Source organism: Oncorhynchus gorbuscha, linkage group LG07 (assembly GCF_021184085.1).
Source record: "Oncorhynchus gorbuscha isolate QuinsamMale2020 ecotype Even-year linkage group LG07, OgorEven_v1.0, whole genome shotgun sequence".
Classification (NCBI taxonomy): domain Eukaryota; kingdom Metazoa; phylum Chordata; class Actinopteri; order Salmoniformes; family Salmonidae; genus Oncorhynchus; species Oncorhynchus gorbuscha.
This window is the reverse complement of record NC_060179.1, coordinates 60,961,122-60,988,587: the sequence shown is the minus strand read 5'-3', so window position 1 is coordinate 60,988,587 and position 27,466 is coordinate 60,961,122. Positions and strand designations below refer to the sequence as shown.

At 42.3% G+C, this 27,466-nt stretch overlaps 2 protein-coding genes across 2 annotated transcripts; one reads left to right on the top strand and one right to left on the bottom strand.

The window, feature by feature from the left end:
* Positions 1-1,404: 1,404 nt before the first annotated feature.
* On the bottom strand, positions 1,405-17,457 carry LOC124040152 (aconitate hydratase, mitochondrial-like). Its single transcript, XM_046357056.1, has 17 exons — positions 17,358-17,457; positions 16,033-16,175; positions 15,533-15,791; positions 14,046-14,138; positions 13,661-13,819; positions 13,377-13,527; positions 13,025-13,129; positions 12,725-12,816; positions 12,534-12,639; positions 12,171-12,328; positions 11,814-11,887; positions 6,261-6,372; positions 5,855-6,136; positions 5,492-5,683; positions 5,075-5,207; positions 3,497-3,618; positions 1,405-3,357 (listed from the first exon to the last, which is right to left on the bottom strand). Exons 1-17 carry the CDS (start codon positions 17,391-17,393, stop codon positions 3,226-3,228), a joined length of 2,349 nt encoding a protein of 782 aa, XP_046213012.1. The 5' UTR covers positions 17,394-17,457; the 3' UTR covers positions 1,405-3,225.
* Positions 17,458-17,570: 113 nt separating this feature from the next.
* On the top strand, positions 17,571-26,811 carry LOC124040154 (PHD finger-like domain-containing protein 5A). The gene is made up of 4 exons (XM_046357059.1): positions 17,571-17,902; positions 18,293-18,316; positions 24,588-24,754; positions 26,626-26,811. The coding sequence occupies exons 1-4, from the start codon at positions 17,851-17,853 to the stop codon at positions 26,713-26,715; spliced, it is 333 nt and encodes a 110-aa protein (XP_046213015.1). The 5' UTR covers positions 17,571-17,850; the 3' UTR covers positions 26,716-26,811.
* Positions 26,812-27,466: the final 655 nt, after the last annotated feature.

The following is a 27,466-nucleotide window of genomic DNA, read 5'->3' as shown; positions in this document are numbered from 1 at the left end:
GATTTGAGTCCCTGCTGGCGTAGTGTGTTACTGATGGTAGGCTTTGCTACTTTGGTCCCAGCTCTCTGCAGGTCATTCACTAGGTCCTCCGTGTGGTTCTGGGATTTTTGCTCACCGTTCTTGTGATAATTTTGACCCCACGGGGTGAGATCTGGTCTTGTAGGTCTTCCATTTCCTAATAATTGCTCCGACAGTTGACTTCTTCAAACCAAGCTGCTTACCGATTGTAGATTCAATCTTCCCAGCCTGGTGCAGGTCTACAATTTTGTTTCTGGTGTCCTTTGACAGCTCTTTGGTCTTAGCCATAGTGGAGTTGAGTGTGACTGTTTGAGGTTGTGGACAGGTGTATTTTATACTGATAACAAGTTCAAACAGGTGCCATTAATACAGGTAACGAGTGGAGGACAGAGGAGCCTCAAGAAGTTACAGGTCTGTGAGAGTCAGAAATCTTGCTTGTTTGTCGGTGACCAAATACTTAATTTTCCACCATAATTTGCAAATAAATTCATTAAAAATCCTACAATGTGATTTTCTGGATTTCTTTCTCATTTTGTCTGTCATAGTTGAAGTACTTATGATGAAAATTACAGAACTCATCTTAAGTGGGAGAACTTGCACAATTGGTGGCTGACTAAATACTTTTTTGCCCCACTGTATATACTATATACCATCTACTGCATCTTGCCTATGCCGCACGCCATCGCTCATCCATATATTTATATGTACATATTCTATTCATCCCTTTATATGTGTGTATAAGGTAGTTGTGAATTTGTTAGATGAATTGCTAGATATTACTGCATAGTCTGAACTGGAAGCACAAGCATTACACTACACTCACATTAACATCTGCTAACCATGTGTATGTGACCAATAAAATTTGATTTGAAATTAACATGAAATTATGTAGCACCAGCTCTGGTGGACATTCCTGCAGTCAAAATGCCAATTGCATGCTCCCTCAAAACTTGGTGACAAAACTGCACATTTTAGAGTGGCATTATTGTTTCCAGCACAAGGTGAATCTGTAATGATCATGCCATTTCTGGTATATGGAAGAATGTACAGACCATGTCAAAATCTAATGACTGCAGCTTTCTTCGTCAGCTGTCCAAATGGTTAGCATCAATGGGTATAACTTGATATTAAGAAACACCCATACCAGAAAACACCCTAAATTGCGGTCTGCAATTACACCCTTCTCGGCTCAGCGGCTTTGGAGAAGTGTGACCAACTGTCTATCATGCTGCATAGAGATGGAAAATACAATAGATAATAACATGGTGCAAAAAAATACAAATAAAATAAACTCGTCCTAGAAGATTGTCTCTCTCCCTCCCTCACACAAGAGACAATTTTTTTTTTACCCCAGACAGCACAACTTAACCCACAGAGGCAGTGGTCTATAGTCATTGAAATGTCAGTTTATTTTACAACGCATTGCAACTGGATAGCACTCATTTCTGCAATAGAGAAAAAAATAACACAGAAAAAGACATTTAAATACACATGGATCCAGACACTTTCCATACTGTAGACAGGAGGAGGTTGGTGATGATAGTACGAGTGATTGAGATTGTTTGGCATGTGTGTTTCCCGTCTAGGGGGTCAAGGCTAGAAGGGATCCAGCTTTGGTCAAATTAAAATCAAAAGTATATTTTTCCCCCTTCATTTTAACTAACCCTAACCCTTTTCCTAACCTAATTCTCAGAACCTGCTGCGCATGTTCCAATCTGCTACGAAAAGTCAAATCTGAGGTTAATTTGACAAAAGCAGGATCCTTTCCAGCAATGACCTGTCTGTGGGGGGGGGGGGGTTAATCGAACAGACATTGAGGCCATGGTACCATTTCTCCCATGGCACAGCAGACTCGGAAAGCTGCTGCACTTCGTCACTCAACTTTAATGCAGTTGGGATTGTGTTTAAATGTGTTTTATAAAAATACAGAAAAATTCATACATTTGTAATTCCTTGCGGATATGTTTCTAGGCAGAGTTAGCTAGTATGTTTGAGAGAGTTCCAATACACTGCTAAGCAATGGGAGTGTTTTAGGTGTCTATCACTGAAGTAAACCTGGTGTCAAAGACAAGGATTTTTTCCCTGGCCAAGTTACCCGACTCAGACAAACTCTGGGCACTAACATGTAAGATTAGATAAAAGAGCGCAAAAAAACCAAACACAGGACAGGGCGAAAGAATCTGGTAGTCCAATCAACACTGTTCTGAGGAGACCGCATTAAACATGTCAATGCACATCCAAGCTTTGAGAAAAAAATACAATCACTAAAATATTTGAAGCTTTGAACTGTGTTGTATTATTATTTTTCAGTGATGGTGGGATGTTGTTACAAAGAGGTAACATGCACATATAGATAAATCAATTTGCCTCTTATTAACCAGCAAGTGTATTCTATTTTTTGTATTTTGGAGAATCTACCACAAAATTAACAAAACACATCGTACGGCGTGTGGATAGAGCAGAAAGGACAAAGCAGTCACCCGATCACTAACACAGATAGACCGTGCCGCCTGCAACAGATAAAGTGCTACACTGGTGCAACTCAGAGGCAAGGTGAGTGACTACAGGACTGACTGAAACAGACTTCAAACCTCACCAATCGGTTGAAACTGATAACAGGAGCTGCGATTGGCAGTGTATTAGGTTACAGTTCCGCTCAAAAGTAGAGCGTGTACATATGACACTTAACGGTAAGTGTCCCTTTGTATACAGTATCTGTGAGACAACATTCATGCCTGACAGACCGTTAATTCTGTCTACCACAGCAACTCACAGTACCTTAAAACAACTCTACAGTAGTACCCATCTGTGTGTATGCACTCCTATCTGTACTGCAAAGTTTGATGCGTTTCTTACATAAGAAAAGTTCTGTGGTTTGTGTTTGACTTGTCTATACAGTGCAGGGCAGTGGATGTCACATGCAGGGGTTGATGATTGTACTGGACCGGAATCGTGATATTGGAGGGGTGTGGCTTTTATTCTTTACCAAGTCTCAAAACTCTTAAGTCGCCTCCTCTCCCTCATCACTGATTGGTTAAACAGAGCTCATTAACAAGTACTTTTACCTTAAAGATCAGTGATAAACATAAGGAGAGGGAGGAAGCCATTCAAGAATATTGAGACATCCCATATCTTTAAAACACAGCATGTCCCCCTGTCCTCTCAACCCCTCCCCCTGTCTCTGTAGCTCTTCTTCCCTCTCTCAAGTTACTGGAGCTCTTTCATTCTGTTGAGGGCCGAGCCGGCCTGAAACCATTCGATCTGTGTCTCGTTGAAGGTGTGGTTCAGCTGGAACTCATCTTTGGTGCCGTCACTGTGCTTCACTACTGTAGACAGGGGCTGGAGGGGCAGGGATACACCATTAGAGATACAGACATGTGAACCTTCTGGAAACAAAGTCCCAGATCCTAATCTGGAGGTGGGCGATTCTGATCCTGGACAGTCTCAAAGCCTACAGACTGGTGTAAGTGCCACTCACCTTTCCTGGGGTGAAGGTTGCAAGCCCTTTGATGGATATCTTGTCGTCTGGGCGGATCTTGTCGTAGTCAGCGGGGTTCTGGAAGGTCAGGGGCAGCATTCCCTGTTTCTTCAGATTTGTCTCTACAGAGAGAAGGAAAAATGAAGTTGGCGAGAGACACAATGTAGATGCAATGCAATGTTCTGCTTACACACAAACTGTCCCTTTTAGCCTGTACGCAAGTTACCATGGATCCTGTTGTAAGTTAACGTGGATATAGGGCTGGGTGATATGGCCAAAATAACAATGGTATTCTAAATGTTTGACGGTATTTGATTAATAAAAGTTCTACATTTGCTTTATGAGTAGTGTGTAACACCTATTCTAAATTATACTGTTCAATTCAACAAAAATAATTTCCTGCATTTACATGAATTTCTGCACTCATGAGAATTTCCACAATTAGGAAAAAATAAAAAATAAATTTTTTAAAACACTGCCTCTTTTTTTACCCCCCTTTTCATGGTATCCAATTGGTCCAGTTAGTCTTGTCTCATCGCTACAACTCCCGCACATCCTCGGGAGAGGCGAAGGTCGAGAGCCTCCGAAACACAACACAATCTAGCCACACTGCTTCTTAACACACATCCAACCCGGAAGCCAGCCGCACCAATGTGTTGGAGGAAACAATACACCTGGCGACCTGGTCCGCGTGCACTGTGCCCGGCCCGCCACAGGAGTTGCTAGTGCGCGATGAGACAAGGATATCCCTGCCTGGTCAAACCCTCCCTAACCCAGCCAATTGTGAGTCGCCCCATGGACCTCCCGGTCACGGCCAGCTGCAACAGAGTCTGGGCTCAAACCCAGAATCTCTGGTGTCACAGCTAGCACTGCGCCACCCGGGAGGCCCCTAGGCCTCATTTTTAACCAAATGTTGCAACTGCGATTTAGATCAAAACACAGGTGAACTTTGGAATCATGGAAATAGAATGTTTATTTTATAGTTAGAATATAAATAATAGTGGTCACTTTGAACACAGTGTTGTTTGACATGACAAAGAATGAAAATGCCTTCGACTAGTTATTGTGACAGGGCTGTAACCAAAGTGATGTTCAGTGTTTCCTATGGGACCCCATAATCTTTGGCTACATTAAATCTTTATTAATGTAGCCAACATATTCATGCTTCGCCTATTCCTCGGATTTAGAAGATACTGTTGCACAAACAATATGCGGATTTAAGCCTCCACCAGCACTGGTATTAGCTAGCTACGTTTGCTCAGATTCAGTACTTTTATTAGCTAGTTAGCGATTAGCATTAATGGCTAACACAATTTAGCTTAAATTGCTAAGAAAATACATCTGCAAACAGCTAGTTTGTAAGAAACAAACGTGGATTCATATTAAGATCAAAGTGGAAACATTGTCGTCATCATCATCTACATTGTTGCATGTGCTGCACTGACCATTTAACAAACATTCAAATACAGTTACAGAAGGTATAGTAAAAACCCAAACCGGTACGTGCATCAATACCGGTATATAGTCAAATACGTTATACAGCCCAGCCCTAAGTGGATCTTGTATGTAGTAAGTTACCGTGGATTCTGGCAAAGCTCTTGACAATTATGCATCTTCCTCCCAGGTGCCTGGGCTCCAGGGCTGCATGCTCTCTGCTGGATCCCTCACCGTAGTTGTCATCTCCAACAACCACCCATGACAGACCGTTGGCCTGGGAGAAGAGGAAGGTGAGGGGAGTTAAAAAATATTTTAAAAATAAAGGGGGAACTATTAAAATCCCTAATCAATTGCCATTTCTTACATTGATGGCTAAATGTTTAAGGGAATGCCTAATCGATATCAATCCCTCTTGGACAAAATGATAAAAGGGTCTGAATCTTAACGAGACAGACTTTCAAAGGGAAATTAGAGCGAAAAGTACACTTGTTTATCTCAAGTAAGGATGTTGTTTGAGCTAGGGGTCAAGGGTCATTGTTCATCATCCGGGGTGCTTACCTTGTAATGACGGGCGACGTCAGGCACACCGCCGTACTCTCCTGTCAGCTGGTTCTTGATCTTGTTAACGCCGTCGTTCTCGATGTTGACTGCTCCAATTAGCATGTTGTTGGAGATGTTGTCAAGGTGACCACGGAACTTGAGCCATGGACCAGCGGCACTGATGTGGTCTGTGGTGCATTTCCCCTTCACCTGGAGAGAGAGCATGAATGGTGGAATGGGAAAAGGAGAACAAGAGTAAGGGTGACTGGAAAGGATCACATTTTAAAAAGGAGTCTTCAGTTACAAAATATATTTCTATCTGAACGTTCTATAATGTCGCACCCTCCTGAACAGACCCCAGATTATCCTTTGACCCCTGACCTTGATGAGGATTTGCAGGTCCTCCAGGTCACCTCCGGCCCATTTGTCAAAGGGCTCCAACAGCTGCAGCCGGGTGCTGGTGGGGCTGACGTCCACCCTCAGCTTTGAGCCACCCTCGGCAGGGGGGTGCTGGTAGGTGTCCTGACCGGGGTCAAAGTCCAACTTGGGCAGCTCGTCTGCACTGGGGGCCTTTAGCTTAAACTTTTCTCCATTGGCGGCCGTAAGGTAATCAACCTCGGGGTTGAAATCCAGGGTTCCTGCGATGGCCAGGGCTGTGACGATCTGGAGGAGCAGAGGACAAGGGAGAGAGAGGCAAGGTGTGTGTACACGCAAGTGTATAATATTTCTATGCGAGTGAGAAAAGACAAAGTCAGAAAATAAGGTGCATTTAGCGTCCTAAAAGTACCTCAGGGGAGGCGACAAAGGCATGTGTGGCTGGGTTGGCGTCATTCCTGGCGGTGAAGTTCCTGTTGTAAGATGTGACGATGGTGTTCTTCTCTCCCTTCTTCACATCACGCCTGAACAGAAACAGCAACTTAATATTGTATCCCAAATGGCACCCTATTCCCTATATAGTGTACGACTTTTGACCAAAGCCCTACGGGCCATGGTCAAAAGCAGTGCACTACACAGGGAATAGGATGCTATTTGAAACACAACCAATATCTTAAGACACATTTAAGTCTAAATTAATAACAGAATGAACATAAATAGGGCTGTGGCAGTCATGAAATTGTCAGTTGGTTATTGTCATGCAAAGGTCTGCAGGTCTCACAGTAATTTATGTTAATTAACAAACAAGTTTAGCATCTCCAGGCCTCCACACAAAGCTGCTGTCTTGGCGCCTTTGGAACAAAATCAATTGAATATACACCATCACAATATATCCCTTTAGGACTATCCTAAACAAACAAAAATAATATTGGGTGACCGAGAGTAATCTGTTCTACCAATAAAATGGTAGAAAAGTTTAAAATGTGAATTTTTCATTTTTTAGACACATCCTATGTGTTTTCACCTAATCAACTATATGTACTGAGCTCGTCTTATGCTTTGAGTGCACCGTTTGATTAAATAATTGAAAGACATGAGTTCGTCCGCAGTTGATTTGATTGTGCTGGGCGGGCTCAGACTTCCAGTGTTAAAAAATAAAAAGACATTGGAGTGACTGACGAGCACCCGTTGTCTCTCCCTCTTTCCTCCCTGCTGCAGCGACCAGCACAGATCAGTGTTTACTGCGCTGTTCATGTTACTGAACCTGCAAAATAATTACAGCCATTTGACAAAAGTTCTGTTACAGAATCCCTAATTTGTTTAAGAAAAACATGCCCTATTCCAGCAACCATTCCTCTCGTTACGTGACACATGTATGCATCGCAAAATGGATGCAGAGGACATGACAAATAAACTTGAAAACGGGGGAACGTTTACTGCTTGCTCAGGAGGAAAAAGTGTGTGGAATAAATTTGACTAGTTGTGGAAAATACTGGCAGCGCTGTGCGCCAAACAGGTGCTGTTGGATTACAATATACATTTGTCTGATGGTTTGGAACAATGTAAACACTACATAAGCATACCAGACTTTTTTTGGGGGGGGGGTAAACCTTTATTACAGCAGACTAAAAACAATCGCATGATACAGTAGCCTATATAAGTATTGAAGTTACACGTCGCGTGCGTCGCAAAATACATTTAGAAATCAATGTCATTCAATTATTGCTCGCGCCAACGAGCGTCTGTGATGCCAAGGGCTAAAATAGAACTCCTATTTGTGAAGCAGATCGAGCTGAAAGTCCTGCCTCTCCCATCTCCTCATTGGTTTATAGAAGCAGGTACCCACGTGCCATTTCCTCATTGGTTATACCCACATGGGTGATTGAAAGACAAACTGTTTTGCCGTGGTAAACTATGAAAGTGTAGATGCCAATAACTATATAAATTCAAAAGATGAAAAGGCCTGGAAGGAGGAGAGATGACTAGAAGCGATTCGGTTGGCCGTTTTATGTGTGGATTAATTGGCGGAGTAGAAGAACTTGTGTATTTCAGGTAAAATAACTGTTTATATCCCAGGACAAATTAGCCAGCATGTGCAAGCTAAATAGCCATACATGTTTACTGCTTTTCGACCTGTCCCCAAATTAATGTCATTGGTTCAGAGCTTTTGATATTTTAACCTGCGTGTCGTAATCGCGTTTGGTGTAGGGGGACAAAATAAATGTATGCACGATAGCGCACGGTTTGGGTTCCGTGCCTGCTCGCCTCCCTACCACTGAGGAAGGCTCAGCCCACAAAAGCTGCCCTGGCCCCCCAATGGTGGAACAAACTCCCTCACGACGCCAGGACAGCGGAGTCAATCACCACCTTCCGGAGACACCTGAAACCCCACCTCTTTAAGGAATACCGATAAGGTGGTTAAGGCTGTCATAAGGTGAATATTTAGTCGCTCTGGATAAGCTAAATACTTAAATGTAAATGTAAATAATGTTAATGACCATAATTATTATGATCGTTATAATAACAATAAGACCAAGAAATGAGTCATTATTAAAAATATTATATGAGACAACTTCGAAGTGTAAACACAATAAACAAGTAATACCCTAACAAAGTATAAAGCCTTTATTACAGAAGAGCAAAGATTTTTTTTTTAAACAGACAGATTTGTGAAATTGTTTCAGAGGTTGTGGTTGCTTGAGGCTCACGGAATCAGTAGCTCAGTTGGTTAAACACTCCCCGGGACCAAACAGGCAACGTGACAAGCATGATCTGCGTCTGCTAAATGGCATATATTATTATAATTATTATTTAATGTACCAAAATATATTAATGTACCTAATTAAGGTTAAGGTTTCCTCACTATTCTTAAGGCAATGGCTGTTCTCGTCTCCAGGGTTCGTAAAGTCAGCGGCAAGTAAAATTTATGGACTTAAGTGCTTTTTCAAGCACTAATATTTATTTACAGACCATCAATCTGTAAGTTCCTATTATGCAATTTTTCCTAGTCGCCAACAGATGGTAGTATATCGCCACAACCTCATGAAAAAAAGACTGACTTACAAGTTCTACTCAATAATACCCGTTTCATGACTACATACATTAGTGCTAAGTCAGAACTGAAGATGTTGACTGATTTCCTTACATGAACTGTAACTCAGTAAATTATTTTAAATTGTTGCATTAATATTTTTGCTCAGTGTACATATTAAATTGTCTTAATATTTAAAATATGACATGAAAGTGAATTCTGATAGTGTAAAGTGTAAAATGTTGCATTCTAAACCCATTTGAAAAGACACAAGTTATGAATGTGTTTGATAAAGATTAAAGACTCTCTCGGGCGCCTATTTAGAATTTTAGGGACCCCAAGTTTGGGAACCTCTGAATACTAACCCATCTCCCTGCTTGCGTCAACGCTTCCTCACTCTGCATCTCCTTCATTGCAACCTGACTCACCACAGTCGGGTTCACTACTCTATAAAGAAAAGGCATTTGGTTATGTCAACTTATAGTAGCCCATCTTTTAATTATAGCTAGCGTAAATTGGCTGGGCTCCCTGCCTGTGCCATTAAACCCCTACATCTCATCCAGAACACCGCAGCCCGTCTGGTGTTCAACCTTCCCAAGTTCTCTCACGTCACCCCGCTCCTCCGCTCTCTCCACTGGCTTCCAGTTGAAGCTCGCATCCGCTACAAGACCATGGTGCTTGCCTACGGAGCTGTGAGGGGAACGGCACCTCAGTACCTCCAGGCTCTGATCAGGCCCTACACCCAAACAAGGGCACTGCGTTCATCCACCTCTGGCCTGCTCGCCTCCCTACCACTGAGGAAGTACAGTTCCCGCTCAGCCCAGTCAAAACTGTTCGCTGCTCTGGCCCCCCCAATGGTGGAACAAACTCCCTCACGACGCCAGGACAGCGGAGTCTATCACCACCTTCCGGAGACACCTGAAACCCCACCTCTTTAAGGAATACCTAGGATAGGATAAGTAATCCTTCTCACCCCCCCCCCCCTTTAAGATTTAGATGCACTATTGTAAAGTGGCTGTTCCACTGGATGTCATAAGGTGAATGCACCAATTTGTAAGTCGCTCTGGATAAGAGCGTCTGCTAAATGACTTAAATGTAAATGTAAGTATTCAGACCCTTTAAGTACTTTGTTGAAGCACTTTTGGCAGTGATTACAGCCTCAACTCTTCTTGGGTATGACGCTACAAGCTTGACACATATGTATATGTGGAGTTTCTCCCATTCTTCTCTGCAGATCCTCTCAAGCTCTGTCAGGTTGGATCGGGAGAGTCACTGCACAGCTATGTTCAAGTCTGGACTCCGACTGGGCCACTCAAGGACATTCAGATACTTCCAGAAGGACAACTATCTCCACAGAGGAACTCTGAAGCTCTGTCAAGAGTGACCAAGGCCCTTCTCCTCCCCATTGCTCAGTTTGGCTGGGCGGACAGCTCTAGTGGAGAGTCTTGGTGGTTCCAAACTTCGTCCATTAAAGAAGAATGGAGGTCACTGTGTTCTTGAGGACCTTCAATACTGCAGACATACACTGTCAACTTGTGGGGCCTTATAGACAGTTGTGTGCCTTTCCAAATCACACCCAATCAATTGAAATTTACCACAGGTGGATTCCAATCAAGTTGTATTGTAGAAACAGCTCAAGGATGATCAATGGAAACAGGATGCACCAGAGCGCAATGTCAAGTCTCATAGCAAAGGGTCTGATTACTTATGTAAATGAAGGCATCTTTTTTTATAAACTATCAAACATTTCAAAAAAAAAAAAACGATGTTGCCTGGTCATTATGGCGTATTGTGTGTAGATTTATGAGGAATTGGTTTTATTTTAATCATTTTATAATAAGGCTGTAATGTAACAAAATGTGGGGGGAAAAGGGTTCTGAATACTTTCCGAATGCACTGTACGGGCTGCATGATTCGACTATCGGCTATTGATGAATTGAAAAAAGAAAGCTGCCACTACCTTGCCTCAGGCTGCACACGCCGTTTCCTCATATTCTCACCCATCAGAATATTCTCCATTTAATATTTACTAATATGTCAAATTAGTTTAGATTGGCCCATTATTAAATTGGCAAGATAAAAAGACGAGTCATCTGTATACACTGGAATAGCGAAGATGTTACTTTCCTGCAGGTATGTTTTTCACTCTTATAGGCTACTTGAGTCATTTCGCTGCACGACAGAAAAATGACACCCAAACCGGTTCCTGCAGATACCCAGTGCTTAATTTGGGAAAGTGAACAGTAACAAATTTTCACAACGAAAACATTTGATTAGACTGACAGCCCCTCTCTGCACACTGGATAAAGGAATGAAGGAGAGAGTAGAAACTCACCGTGGTGAGATTCGGTAGCTTAAAAGGGTATTGTGTCAGCCTACTTTTATTTATACACGTTTTCCTGTCATGTATATTATGCGGTAAGCCATGTATTGTACAAAGACAATCATTATTTTAATTCAGTTCCCTTGGGGGTGGGGGCTTGGGCTCAAATATAGGCCTATGCTTATTAATTCAAAAAACAGCATATGGCTGTTTCGGATTAATCGTCACCTTAGAAAAACGCTGTCCATTTCATTGTGTTAGGCTTTGAAACATCCACAACTGTTTTCCACTCAGTTGCAACCTGTTTAACTTCTTTTTCAAATTGATCAATCACAGTGAGGTGAGTTTTAAAAGCATATTCCGTTTTCATGCGATTTGTGATTATATTTGCATTGATGTCAGAGTGGTTCAAAAGGACAGTAGAGCCCCCGAGTACCAGGCCATTAGCAACCTGATGAACGTACTACTAATGCATGTCCAGAGTGCATATCTGGAGATTACCGTGACCCAACGGTCACATCGAATTTTACTAAGGTCATGACTCATGACTGCCAGTAATACGATCACCTCAACAGCTCTTAACATAAATGAGTAAGTCAACTAATTATTACCTGTCCCACTGTCCAATGCAGGGTCCACAGGCGTTTGCCAGGACCATTCCACCAACATCACCAAGGATCTTGGACTACAGAACATACAGCTTCAATTAGGAGCAGCTAAAAGAAGTAGTTCCTGCTGAAAATATCAACATCCAAGGCTCCAATTACAAATTGGCTACATATGATTCCCTTAAAACTAGAGAGCAGAGTTGTGCCAAAGTTGACATCCTAAGAATCAAGGATGTTAACAATATTTTACAAAAGTTATCCTGTCGCCCTGATTTGCTAGGTGAGTGACCAGCACCCAAGACATCCCTGATCATATCCCCTTCCCCTATACTAGACATCTGCCCGTGCCCAGGGACTCACATATCCATCTCGCTCGATTGTGGCGCGAATCTGTTCAGACCCGGGGGTGATGGTGAACGCAGCCTTGCACTTCAGACCTTTGTCCAGGGCCTGTTTGGCCACGGAGGCAGAGCGGCCCATGTCCTCATAACTGGAGTTGGTGCAGCTGCCAATCAGACCTGAGGGGAGGGGACAGAGCTTAAGGAGCCACCTGCTGCAGGTCTACTTTCTCAGTAGAAAATCTATAGATCAGTATACAAGGCTAAAGTCAGATGTATAGTTAATAATATGGTAATATCACAGCAATAGCACAAAAATAGCTCTAAACAGAGACATGGTTGTGAGAGCCAGTGGTCAACTGTGAGGTCAAAAGGCTGCACTGACCCACTTTGACTTCCAGGGGCCAGCCATTTTTCACTGCGGTGGCCCCAATGTCTGCCATGGGGTGGGCCAGGTCAGGGGTGAAGGGCCCGTTGATGTGGGGCTTCAGCTTGGAGGGACAGAGAAAAGTAGCATGGTTAGGTTGGGGATGTGGGGGTGTATGAGAGAGAGAAAGAGCAGGGGAGGGCACTCACCTCATCTAGGTTGATCTCGACCATTGAGTCATACTCACAGCCCACGTCAGGAACCAGCAGGTCAGCGTAATCGTCAGCCAGGGCAGCAATGTCTGAGATAGGGAGGGCAACTGGTCAGATAAATGGATCAAACATCTCTTTAAAATGAAATGACAACCATTTCAGGGGAGTGTCCATAGTAGCACCCTATTCCCCTTATAGTGTATTATATAGGGAATAGGGTGCCATTTGGGACACATTCCCAGGACTTCCACAAACATATTCAGCATATAACCGGAGACTTGAACTGAACTGACTGACCTCCACGGCCAGTCTTCTCCAGGTAGGTCTTCATGCGGTGGTTATAGGGGAACACAGAGGTAGTGGCTCCAATCTCAGCCCCCATGTTGCAGATAGTGGCCATTCCTAAAACCCACAATGGTCTGTAGGTTACTATAGGCATTTCTACAACACAAAATCACAATGTGGCTTGATAGTAAACACTTTGATTATGTATGGTGTGAGGAGCACAAAAAAATCCAAGTACAGTATATTAGATCAGAGATCAGCTGGTCACCATCCTAGATAGATTATAAACTGTCTCATTGACTGCATAACCACTATGAAGTGTGCAGTAGTGTGTAGAGGTAACAAAGTCCTCCCTCTCTCGGACCTGTGCAGGAGATGGAGTCCACCCCAGGTCCGTGGTACTCCACAATGGCTCCAGTACCTCCCTTCACAGTCAGAATCCCAGCAACCTTAAGGATCACATCCTTGGGGGATGTCCATCCTGACAGCTTGCCTGTCAGCTTCACCCCAATAACCTGTCGTTGGAAAACATGGTTAAGTGAGGTTTATGTAGTATCAGTTGTAGAAATGCATTATACCACTGTACTATATTACTGGGGACTTCAGGAAAAAGGTTTCTGTTAAATATAAACTAGGAATCACACTTACATTGGGACACTTGAGCTCCCAGGGGATGCCAGCCATGACATCAACAGCATCAGCCCCTCCCACTCCAATGCAGATGGAGCCCAGTCCGCCACCATTGGGTGTGTGAGAGTCTGTGCCAATCAGCAACACCCCTGGGTAGGCATAGTTCTCCAGGATGATCTGAAATGGTGCAATATGGTACTTAACACTGCAAACATAGCTCTTCATTATAAATGTGCAATATCTTGTTAACATAACATCACATTAACATAATGAAATTCTGGACCTGCATTCATAAACAATTTATTGTAATGTAATTATATAATCAAGTGAATGCATGATCATAAAACACTCAGAAAAATAGTGCCTTCAAAAGTGTAATTTCAGATTAGCCTCATTACTGTACCTGATGGATTATGCCAGAGCCTGGTTTCCAGAAGCCCACTCCATATTTAGCTCCAGCACTGGCCAGGAAGTTATACACCTCTGCATTAATATCCTAAGGACCAAGAGAAAAGGACAAATATTATTACTGGTACTTTATTCCCTAGTCCTGCCTCCATCCCCCAGGATGGAGGATTTCACATTTTAGTCATTGAGCAGACGCTCTTATCCAGTGCAACTTACATGAACAATTAGGGTTAAGTGTGTCGCTCACATAGCCAGCTCGGTATTTGAACCAGTGAATTTTCCGTTACTAGCCCAAAGCCATTAACAGCTAGGCTACCTGCCTCCACCCCCATGACCAGGACTGAAATATCATGATTTTAGGGGCAGGGTCATTTGTCCTTGCAGAGGTGCCCAACCTGCTAGGTCGCCAAGAACATTAACCAAAAGAGACAATAAATGCATTTGAAAAAATAAAAGCAAGTGTTTTTTGGTTAAGAAAAAAGTACAAAAATAATAAGCTATGTCAAAGTGTAGGTGATAGGCTATGCATATTGGCTACAAGCCTCATGTCAACACCAACATGAGGGAGGCACCAAACTTGAATGAAAATATTAATTATCCTACATTATATTTATCACCTAAAGGCTTGATTCTGTCAACATACTCAAGATAGGCCAGTGCCTGTTGCACACCACAACGTCACCCACCTTGCAATCTGAGCGGAGTCAGTCAGCATTTTGAAGCCATTTAACCATAAAATGTTTCAAACCTGGACTTTTTATTTTATGAGGCATGTCTTACCTTACTTCAAAATAGCCTCGTCAAATTCTGGCCATAGGAATGTTGAGGCAATTATTTTTATAAACCCTTCCTCATATTGAAACCAGTAGGCTATTTCTCTCATGTTCAACTTTCATTGTCCAGCAGCCAGACACAATCCTAGCTGCAGCTTAATATCTTCCCTCTTTCTAAAGGATATTTTCATTTGCCACATTTCCGCGCGAATTGCATTTTGGAAGAGTGGCACATATAGCCTACTGCACGTATACTGTGAAGAGACAACAGTTTATCAACATATTAAGCAAAAAATTATCTGATCTTCTGCACCAGCCCAACTGCTTTTAAAACAGTTTCTTTCATGAATTTGGTATCTATCATCCCACAACGGTTCCAGATTATGTTTGGAATATTTATTTCTCATACAGAACAAGCTGACCAATAGAAAAGGTATATTTTTGTACTATGGGGGATAGTAGATTGACATAGGCTATTGCTAAATGTTATGCAACTTGTTGACTGAGGAAAAGTAAATGTGGACAGTCCCAACTTATTCAATGTGTGCCTCAACATTAAATAAGAATGACACGCACATTGTATCCCCAGATTATACTCAGCCACTTTGGCCGCAAGGCATGGATTTTGTTAGGGGGCATTATGGCCACAAAAGGGGGAGACGGCCGTGGCTGTTGCCAGGAAATTCGAGGCCTGCCCCAGACCGCTCACCTTTGCCCTTGCCAGGTCCTTGGCTCCTCCAATCTGGGCCTCGATCAGATGATCACAGTGGATGGTGGAGGGCACAGCCACCTGGGGCAGGCCACTGCTGATGAACTGCAGCATGGCCATCTGGGCCGTGGCGTCCTGCATGGCCACGCGGTCCGGCCGCAGACGCAGGTATGTCCTGCCCCTGGCAATGTCCTGCCCCACAGGGTCATCCAGATGGCCGTAGACAATCTTTTCTGAGAGGGTGAGGGGACGGTTGAGTCTGAAAGGGAGGGCAGAGAGTGTGCAGAGTTACTGTAAAGGGCTACAAGTAGCTCTAATTGTACAGCTGACAATTAACATAAAAAGCCTGTGTTACAGTCCCATCATTGCCTAGGCAAGACATTGAAGTTGGCTTAGTCAGAAACAGAATGCCACCACACTAGATAAGGCCTGCCACCCATCTCACTGTAAACATAGTGAAACAGGTTCATGTTCTAGTGTAAACAGAGAGGCACACTGACCTCTTGCGCACAATGTTGACATTCTCATTGAGCTTCTCATAGTTGACGAAGTTGCTGGGCTCAAAGCGGCTCATTGACACTTTGGCCTTGGCATTGAAGGCTGCAGACACGTGCAGGCGCCGCACACCCTGGCCCAGGGCAAGCTGGGGACAGAGAATAATAATTTTAAAAAGTAAACATCAAAATAATTTGGGCCTAGAGTTAGATAAGTCTTTGGTTGCTGTACTGTAGCCCATGAGTAAACAACTTGGATGAAAAAGTGTGCCTGCACCCACAATGAAATAAACCATAAAAAGGGAAGGGTGGGTTTATTACAAAGTTATGCACAAGTGTGTGTATAGAGAGCAGTATGTGGATGAGAGTTGCCAATAAAAACTTTAACATTTCCTTGTTGAGCACATAAAGACTCATTCTAGCTCAAGGTGAAACTGCTCTTCCTGTGCCTCTAGATGGGAGCAGTGGAATTGTATGGCTTTAAGGCCTTTCATTGTATGGAACCAGATGAGATCATAGGCACAATGTGGGGTTAACAAGCATTCGAGAATATATGCATGCGTTTGCCAGCAAATACAAAGACAAAGTTATCTGGAAAATTCTAATGTTTAGTCACTAATCAGCACTAAATGAGTCCTTCAATTGAAATCCCTGAACCCAAGCATACAACTGACAGCTACAACAGCTGAGACGTACAGCAATAAACAGGTATTGTTGGCTGTGTCACCAAAGAGGTGCTGTCACTCAAAAGGTATGGGGGGAAACCAGATCTGTGAACATCAAACAGCTCTAGAGATCAGATAAAAATAAAAACGCCTTAGCATAACGCCAATAAATCCATTTAGACTTGAAATAAAAAATAAAAAGACCAAAAAGTCAAGATTCGTATGACAAACTGCTTTCTAATAACACCCCTCACTCCGGACACTAGTCTAACCGTGTTTTCACTGGACATGCTGCGTCGTGCTTGCCAGCGCCTTGTGCGGTTGCTATGCGCACTAACCTTGCATTAACCTTGCGACCAACAAACGTGTCCTCGGTTGAAATGACATATAGAGCGCAATGACATCGTACATTAGGGCACCTTCATCCAATTTTCAACGTTACAAATCGCTTTAAAAAGCTATATTTGTGTGGAAATTACAAACTTGAGTTCATGACGAAGCTTTGACTCAGGACAAGATGACCTGGGTAGCCGGCAAGACTGATCGTACTCTCTCAGACAAACATCATATATAGACATCAGGTCCACATCCAAAGTACATTCACTTATATTTGAAGGTGAAGTCTCACACATCGATGGTACATAAAGGTGATAAAATGTCACCTACCTGCAGCCGGGCAACGGTGAGACAGTATGTCGCCATTTTGTTCACTGACAAAGATGTGTCGAGCAGTGGTGACGTCAGGTTTTGTAGCCGTCTACGTCGCGTGTCTTTGCAGGAAAATAGATCGCACGTGTAAAGTTGTATTAGAAATATAGCTTTTCTGTGTCCTACTCTAATTTTGAATTCAGAAATGTATATATTATATATTTTCTTAACTAATATGCAACATTAATGCCAAACATTAAGTCCTTTATTTTGGATCTAATATTATGTATACCTTGCTGCAAGGACCCCGGGATGAATTATGTGCAGTTCATATTTATTATTCTCCTTTTGAATTTAGCTAGATTAATTCACTGACATATCCATAACCATAATATTTTAACTAACGTGAAATAACCTAAAATAATATGATCCGAAAAAGGAACTAAACAAAAAGAAAGGAAGAAAGGGTCAAAGTTCAACATAGCCATTGCATGCCCTGCATTCGACGACAATGGCTAAACATCATCCAGATTTGATCTTTTGTAGAAAACAAGCCGGTGTCGGTAAGCTGGTCGTTTTATTTTTACCGCATATGATTGTATTACTACTAACTTCTTGTCAGCAATGATCCGTGCTGTAAATGGGTTATTGCTGTGCTCAAGCCTTTTGTTGATAGGGGCTAGCTAGCTAAGCTAGTACAGTAACGAGCATGCTAGTAGGAGCAGTTAGCAAATGTTGTTCATTCATTTAGCTAGTTAACGTTACCATAACTTGCTTATTCGTCAACCCTTTGGAATGCCTTCTAACGTTATAGTTAGCTATATTCAAGCGAAATTAACTCCACTTTATTGATTGCATAACGTTACTCGCGTAGCCAGCTTCATTAAATAATTATTTGTTGGCTAAGTTACTGTACAATCCTTTTCAGTAACTGATTTATGTTTACTTTTCAGCTATTGGAAGATTGTGCGAGAAATGTAAGTTTCAATATAACGTTTACAACTTTACATTCATGTATGTCTCAAATAGGGTCATGTCTCGGGGGTTGTTAAGGGCCGCGACGCTCGGTTTGAACATTAATACATTTTGAAAGCGTAAGGGCTTTATCTTTCACATTGGCAATAAATAAAATGTTTAGGGTTCCCAAGCGGACACATTTCCATGTTACAGCGCTTGTTTAAGGAAAACAGATTGAAGACGGTGCACTACTTGTGCTAATTAACGTTAACTATCTGCGTCTCCGAACACCTGTGTAAACGGAAGACAGGCGCCACAAACGTTTTGTCACTGAAAGACTGCAGGCTGCAGCCGTCTTAAAACAGTGTTTATTTTGCATTTGTGAAATTATTTTTATTTGATATGAAAGTAGAGGGGTTTTGTTTCTTGAGCCGTATCGCAATTGAGAATCGATTCACGTTTAGATTGAGTATTTGGCTGGTTTGGCTTCCAGAGCCAATTCGCCCTTTAAACAGAACATATAAGGTCCTTTCACTAAGGAGTAACAGTCAGTCTCATTTAGTCAAATATTGGGCTAAATACAACTTTTTCATACATGGTTGGCCGAGGTGGTCAGAAGGTGACTTTTTGGACCTGATTGCCAATGCATTCAGGAGATACAGGTGCTCAAAGTTGACCCCATTTTACATACCCTACCTAGTTACAGTTTGTTACGCAAGATATGTGACAACTATGTTTCCATACTCGAGGATACAGTTTAGCTGATACAAAACGTTGCCATAGATTTTTAAACTAACCTGCTACTTTCATCGTTCTCAAATCGGGAAAGGTTAAATGTCCAGTTGCAGGTGATTCTACCTAAACCAGAGAACTCAGGAAAATATTAAATCATGTTTTGTACTGCGCAAGGAGGTTCCTTGCCATCTTAATAAGCTTATAGGGGCGGCAGCGTAGGTTAGAGCATTGGACTAGTAACCGGAAGGTTGCGAGTTCAAACCCCCGAGCTGACAATCTGTCGTTCTGCCCCTGAACAGGCAGTTAACCCACTGTTCCCAGGCCGTCATTGAAAATAAGAATATGTTCTTAACTGACTTGCCTGGTTAAATAAAGGTAAAATTAAATAAAAAAAAGTAGCCTATGTCACTTGTGCAATATGCAAGCACCTGTGCTCCGCTGGCCTCTCCTCTCCAAGCACCTCTACTCCGCTGGCCTCTACCGCTCATTAGCCCTTCGGAGTCCCATGCAGGAATAGCTAGACTAGAATAGCTTGCTGGACATTTTTTTGTTTGTTGCATTTCTTATACCAATACACTATTCGAAGACGGGCGCAAGCTCTTTGTTGCTGAATGTTAAATACAGCAGCCCAATTGAACTCCCTGGTAGATTGAAAGAAGCGTGAACGCGGTAGGGTATAGCAGTTTATTTATTCAGACCCATAACCATTTGATATTTGTCAAGAGAAGTGAAAGCCTTCTGCATCTAAATCTAGTCTTATATTATTATTATTAAAGGATGACATTAGAATGGTGAAGATAAGGACAACTTATTTAATTTAATTGTTGAAAGCGAGGAAGGAATAATAGCGAGAGAAAAAGGTGGGAGGCTAATAACATTTGGAAATATTATGGGAGGTACTGTGTGTGTGTGTGTGTGTGTGTATATATATATATGAGTCAGCCTACTAGCTATACAAAGAGGCCCTATTATATCAAAATCAAATTCGCTAGCCTATACTTATAACTTTGTAGGCCGCATGTGCTACACCATAATTACATGTTCTCTTCTGCTTTATCATGGTTTAAACAATGTGTGTAATTCCAGACCATATAAATCAGGAAAGTACAATTCAGTAATGTAACGACCCTGGGAAATCGACTCTGCCGCACGAGTATGCTTTTGCACACAGTCGATTGCGCGCCGGACCTCGGGCTCGAAGGTTGAGGGTTCGATACCTGCTCCCTGCTGTTTCCTTACAGTAATAGGTTTCACTCTCAAAGATTTGCCTGCTGGAGCTAGTTTAATTTATTTACCCAAGAGCACCTATAGCTAGCAACATCTATGGGCGTTAATGGTTTTTCTGTCGTGTGTAATGTGCCGATATCATATATGTATTGGATAATGGCACAATCATTTGGGCTTGGGTTCATAAAATGTATTTTATATATGGCGGATCAGGAAGCATCGGGTTTGAATTTTCATGCCGCTTAACGCTCTAATCAAATCCAGACATTTTATATGCTTTTAAATAACACTTCTGGCTTTGGCGGGAAATACCGGGTTATCCAATCGGTGAAAGCGTTACAATGTTTATCTCTCAATACGTATGAAGTTTAGTCTAGTGCTGTATGTTACAGTAGCGGTGTGTGGGTAAAATCATCGGAGAGGGCAACCCCCCCCAAAATAGCCATATTGCAACACAATTATCACAACACATTCATTTGCTCTATAACCTGTTAGTTCATATGTCTTGACACTGGGCTATATAGGCCTAAGGCTGAGACAATAACAATAAGAAGACAGTGGCAGAATAAATTAAACCACACATTTGCTTCATTACAAAACCGGTGAAGTCCACAAAACATATTGCATGTAACAACAATTACATGACCGACAGCATGATCAAGCAAGGTAATGTTTACAACATTTTTAGACGACAAAACAACCTCCTCTATTCCAGCACCATTTCAACTTCATCTAATATCACCTATACGTAGTCTAATACAGTGATAACAAAAACTATTTAGTCCAATCAACGTAAGCTAAATATGACGTTTGGCTTGTGATGTTGATTGGTCTGAAGCCAAATTCAAACTGGTTTCCCTTTGTTTGTTTTTTTGGTGCGCCAGGACTATTCACAACTGAGCTCACTCGGTTTAGCTCAATACTGACTGGCTATTATTTTAGATTTCTTTGGGGGGGGCAACTGCTCGCTGGCTTCCCCTGCGTTCAATGCTACGGGCGGTAACAATGTCATACTCTTTCTGACCATACATCATCAAATGTATTTATATAGCCCTTCGTACATCAGCTGATATCTCAAAGTGCTGTACAGAAACCCAGCCTATAACCCCAAACAGCAAGCAATGCAGGTGTAGAAGCACGGTGGCTAGGAAAAACTCCCCAGAAAGGCCAAAACCTAGGAAGAAACCTAAAGAGGAACCAGGCTATGAGGGGTGGCCAGTCCTCTTCTGGCTGTGCCGGGTGGAGATTATAACAGAACATGGCCAAGATGTTCAAATGTTCATAAATGACCAGCATGGTCAAATAATAATAATCACAGTAGTTGTCGAGGGTGCAGCAAGTCAGCACCTCAGGAGTAAATGTCAGTTAGCTTTTCATAGCCGATCATTCAGAGTATCTCTACCGCTCCTGCTGTCTCTAGAGAGTTGAAAACAGCAGGTCTGGGACAGGTAGCATGTCCGGTGAACAAATCAGGGTTCCATAACCGCAGGCAGAACAGTTGAAACTGGAGCAGCAGCACGGCCAGGTGGACTGGGGACAGCAAGAAGTCATCATGTCAGGTAGTCCTGAGGCATGGTCCTAGGGCTCAGGTCTTCCGAGAGAGAGAAAGAAAGGGAGAATTAGAGGGAGCATACTTAAATTCACACAGGACCCCGGATAAGATCGGAGAAGTACTCCAGATATAACAAACTGACCCTAGCCCCCCGACACAAACTACTGCAGCATAAATACAGGAGGGGTAAGGAGACACTGTGGCCCCATCTGAAGATACCCCCGGACAGGGCCAAACAGGAAGGATATAACCCCACCCACTTTGCCAAAGCACAGCCCCCACACCACTAGAGGGATATCTTCAACCACCATCCTGAGACAAGGCCGAGTATAGCCCACAGAGATCTCCGCCACGGCACAACCCAAGGGGGGCGCCAACCCAGACAGGAAGATCACGTCAGTGACTCAACCCACTCAAGTGACGCACCCCTCCTAGGTACGTCATGAAAGAGCACCAGTAAGCCAGTAACTCAGCCCCTGTAATAAGGTTAGAGGCAGAGAATCCCAGTGGAGAGAGGGCAACCAGCAAGGGTGGTTCGTTGCTCCAGAGCCTTTCCGTTCACCTTCACACTCCTGGGCCAGACTACACTCAATCATATGACCCACTGAAGAGATGAGTCTTCAGTAAAGACTTAAAGGTTGAGACCGAGTTTGCGTCTCTGACATGGGTAGGCAGACCGTTCCATAAAAATGGAGCTCTATAGGAGAAAGCCCTGCCTCCAGCTGTTTGCTTAGAAATTCTAGGGACAATTAGGAGGCCTGCGTCTTGTGACCATAGCATACGTGTAGGTATGTACGGCAGGACCAAATCAGAAAGATAGGTAGGAGCAAGCTCATGTAATGCTTTACAGGTTAGCAGTAAAACCTTGAAATCAGCCCTTGCCTGAACAGGAAGCCAGTGTAGGGAGGCTAGCACTGGAGTAATATGATCAAATGTTTTGGTTCTACTCAGGATTCTAGAAGAAAAAGAAAAGCACACCTATTTAGGCGAGGTGCTGGCTAGCGGGAGTAGAAAACTTGAAAATAAAAGAGAGCCGCACAATCTAGGAGCTCAGATGCAAAAATGTCATTACCAACGTTTCGACAGCCAAGCTGTCTTCATCAAGGTATACTCACAAACACTGCGGGATGACTCGTTTATGTAGTGTCAAAAGGCACATGCGTCTGTAATCATGGCCAAGAGTGGCCTAATATCATTGGTTAATTATCAAATATGGCATACAAAGAACAGCATGCAAACAAAAAATGGATATCATACGATCATAAATTAATTTCCGACTACACAAGCTTACAAACAATTACAATGGCAAAGTCACAATAATCACAAGAATGGCTTCAGATCAAAGTCTATGTTGAGACCGAAGGGAGCAAGCGTCTTCAAATGAAAGATCCAGACAGTCTCTCGTTTTAACAATAAATTATCAAGGTCACCCCCTCTCCTAGGGAGGGTGACATGTTCGATGCCAATATAACGCAGAGACGAAATCGTGTGGCCTGCAAGAAGTGGGTCGCAACTGGGTAAGTCAAGTTTTTACACCTAATGGTGCTACCATGCGCTGAGATACGTACTTTTAATTCACGCTTTGTTTTACCCATATCATTTTTACCACAAGGACAAGTTATAAGATCAATAACTGCCTTAGTGGAGCACGTAATAACACCTTTGATTGGGATCGATTTCCCTGTTTGTGGGTGTTTGAAGGATCTACATTTATAAGTGCCATTGCATTGAGTACAGCCATTACATTTGTAATTTCCATCCAGTAGGGGCGCAAATATATATATATATACACACTACTGTTCAAAAGTTTGGGATCACTTAGAAATATCCTTGTTTTTGAAAGAAAATCAGCTTTTTGTCCATTTAAAATAACATCAATTGATAAGAAATACATTTGCCCATCTTAATCTTTTATTTTTATTGGCCAGTCTTTGATATGGCTTTGTCTTTGCACTCTGCCTAGAAGGCTAGCATCCCGGATTCGCCTTCACTGTTGATGTTCTGCTCTGGATAAGAGCGTCTGCTAAATGACTTAAATGTAATGTAAATGTAATGATGTTGAGACGGTTTTGTGGGTACTATTTAATGAAGCTGCCAGTTGAGGACTTGTGAGGCGTCTGTTTCTCAAACTAAGCACTGTAATGTACTTGTCCTCCTGCTCAGTTGTGCACGGGCCTCCCACTCTTTCTATTCTGGTTAAAGACAGTTTGCGCTGTTCTGTGATGGTGGAAGTACTACACAGCGTTGTACGAGATCTTCAGTTTATTGGCAATTTCTCGCATGGAATAGCCTTCATTTCTTAGAACAAGAATCGACTGACAAGTTTCAGGAGACAGTTCTTTGTTTCTGTTTGGAGCCTGTAATCGAACCCACAAATGCTGATGCTCCAGATACTCAACTAGTCTAAAGAAGGCCAGTTTTATTGCTTCTTTAATCAGAACAACAGTTTTCAGCTGTGCTAACATAATTGCAAATGGGTTTTCTAATGATCAATTAGCCTTTTAAAATGATAAACTTGGATTAGCTAACACAACGTGCCATTGGAACACAGGAGTGATGGTTGCTGATAATGGGGCTCTGCACCTATATGTATTTTGATCAATTTGATGTTTTATTTTATTGAAAAAGTTCATTTTCTTTCAAAAACAACACCCTTTCTATGTGACCCCAAACTTTTGAATGGTTATATATTTCAACACTTTGATGGCTTTGTTTATGTGCATGGCTCAGTTCAAAATTGCATTAACACACTCATCCCTCTCTCCCCACTCTCCCAGGCGATGGAAAGTGTGTGATCTGTGATTCGTATGTGAGGCCGTGCACACTGGTGCGCATCTGTGACGAATGCAACTACGGGTCGTACCAGGGGCGCTGTGTCATCTGTGGAGGTCCCGGGGTGTCTGATGCTTACTACTGCAAGGAGTGCACCATCCAGGAGAAAGATGTAGGTGTCCTACCCTCTCACCCCTTTCTCACACTCTGATTGTAAAAGGAGTAGGAAGATCTGAATGCTCCTGTATAGTTAATATAATCTACATTGGAATAAACTATATGGGATAATTCAACAGTGTGCAGCAGGTACTTCTTTAACTAGCTCAACCTAATATTTATTTATTTCTTAGTTCGTCTTTTTCTTTTAGATTTGTGTCAATTGTTAGATACTACTTCACTGTTGGAGCTAGGAACACGAGCATTTCGCTACACGTGCAATAACATCTGCTAAATATGTGTTTATGACCAATGAAATGTAATTTTATTTCTACTCCTTTCACAACATTTAATGTTGTAAACAATTTATAGATGTCTAAGCAGGAAATTGAAATGAAAGTGGTTCTATAATTTAGAGTAATTTTCAGCAATCCAGTTTATACCCATTGTCTCACGTCAGATAGCGCAACGATTCTGACGGTTGAGGGATGAGCATCGCATATGAGTAATACCACCTGTTAGAAGACAATGGTGTACCATAAATATTAGAGGAAAGGAGAAAGCATTTCCCATGGAAAGAGATGATAAAGATTCCTGTCTGTCAAAGTGGTCTTGCTTTCTAATAGTGTTGCACAGGTATACAGGCACCAAAACGTCATGATGCCAACATTTTAGAACACCCTAGTACCGTTTCATATGATACTAGTGACTTTTTCTGTCAGACCGATCTAAAGAACCTGCTGGCTCCTGTTATACAATGTTTATAAAGTCAGTTAAATTTAAGCAACAGCCACTAGTCTATTGTATGCAGGTTCAATAATATCCACTTCGCTTTCATTCACATATCAGTTGTAGCCGCATCCCTACCAGCCCTCACTCATCTGCTTCTCCAAGTCCGCTCTTCACACACAGCTATTCCTGTCTTTTTTTCTTCATTTTCCCCCCACAAATATTATTTATTTGCGATGGCTAGTGGAGATTCAGACCCTGATGAGTCTTCTGTTATTAGATTTGTACATTTTGTTCGATTGGAGCAGCGAGCAATGTTGATACATTGTATAATTTCATTTCCCAAGTGGGCGCAGTAGTCTAAGACACTGCATCTCAGTGCTAGAGATGTACCAACAGCCAACTTGGTTCGAATCCAGACTATATCACAACCGGCCGTGATTGGGAGTCCCATAGGGCGGCACACAATTGGCTCAGCGTCGTCCGAGTTTGGCCGGTGTAGGCCATCATTGTAAATAATAACTGACTTGCCTAGTTAAATCAAATGAAACGTTTTTTTTTTTTTTCACCCCTCTACGAATAACTGCCCTTTGAGGGAAAATGTCCCTCCCTGGTCTTTGTGGTTGAATGTATTTTTGAAATTCACTCTTGGACTGAGGGACCTTACAGATCATTGTGGGGGGGTACAGAGATGAGTTAGTAATTACTTTTTAATGTAACTATTATTGCACAGTGTGAGTCCATGAAACTTACGGGATTTGTTAAGTGCATTTTTACTCCTGAACTTATTTAGGCTTGCCACGAAAAAGAGGTTGAATACTTATTGACTCAAGACATTTCAGCTTTATTTTGTTTTTATTTGTAAACATAAAAAATAACAATTCCACTTTGACAGTATGGTGTGTTGGCCAGTGATCTCAATTTCACTAAATGTTTAATTCAGGCTGTAATGCAACAAAATGTGGAAAAAGTCTAGGGGTGTGAATACTTTCTGGGCTCAGAACATGTTTGGCTGGTCATAAAACCTTCCCAATAAGTACTACCCGTTAAGCTATTTTTTTTCACACTGACGTGTCTTGGTTTCTATACTGCCACTCTGGTTTATACCTGCACTAACCATTTGCTATGCTCTCTACACTTCTTGGTTTGACCCTACAGCGAGACGGATGCCCCAAGATTGTGAACCTGGGCAGCTCAAAAACGGACCTGTTTTATGAACGGAAGAAGTATGGCTTCAAGAAGAGGTGAAGACAGGACAGTCCAACATGCTTTGCTTCAGTTTTGTTTTTACTTTTCTTTTTGTAAACATGTTTTGACAATACAATAAAGCTTTCTTTTATATTACTGCAATGTATGTATTTCCCTTTAGTTATAGGAGTAATGATCTAGTGTTCACACTTCTGAATTGAGCGTTAGACATTAGAATTCTAATTTGATATCATGAATTAGAACTGGGGAATGTCCAGCAGGAAGGGTTGACTAACAACTCTCATCACCTGACTCAACAGTGGATTTAAGTGCACTCTCCTGATTTGAGGTGTGATTCAGTGTTCCATCCCCACTTGCCAATCTAATCAACACCTCTACATTGAAATTAGATAAGTGTTGTGGATGCACAAATGTTTGCTGTATTCACAATTGGGTACAGCCCCTAACACACATCCATTGTTGGTCTTAGCTACGTCCTCTTTTCATTTCTTCCTCCATACCTCCCCCACCAGATGGCATCTTTCCAGTTTCTCAGAGTGGCTTATGCAACACCAGGGGTGTATTCACAACAAACCAAACCAAACTGAGGGACCTACCTGAATTTGTCCAATACTCATTTTTGGTGTGAAAGGTTTTCTGTTTGAGTAAACCATTGCTATTGCAAAAGGTTGTGAACTGATGATTACACCCCTGGCATGCCCCCCCCCCCCCAAAAAAAGTGTCCAGTTAATCCCATGGCTAAGTTGAGAAAGCTTTGTCCTAACGCTACTGGTGTGTTCCTTTCTCTGGA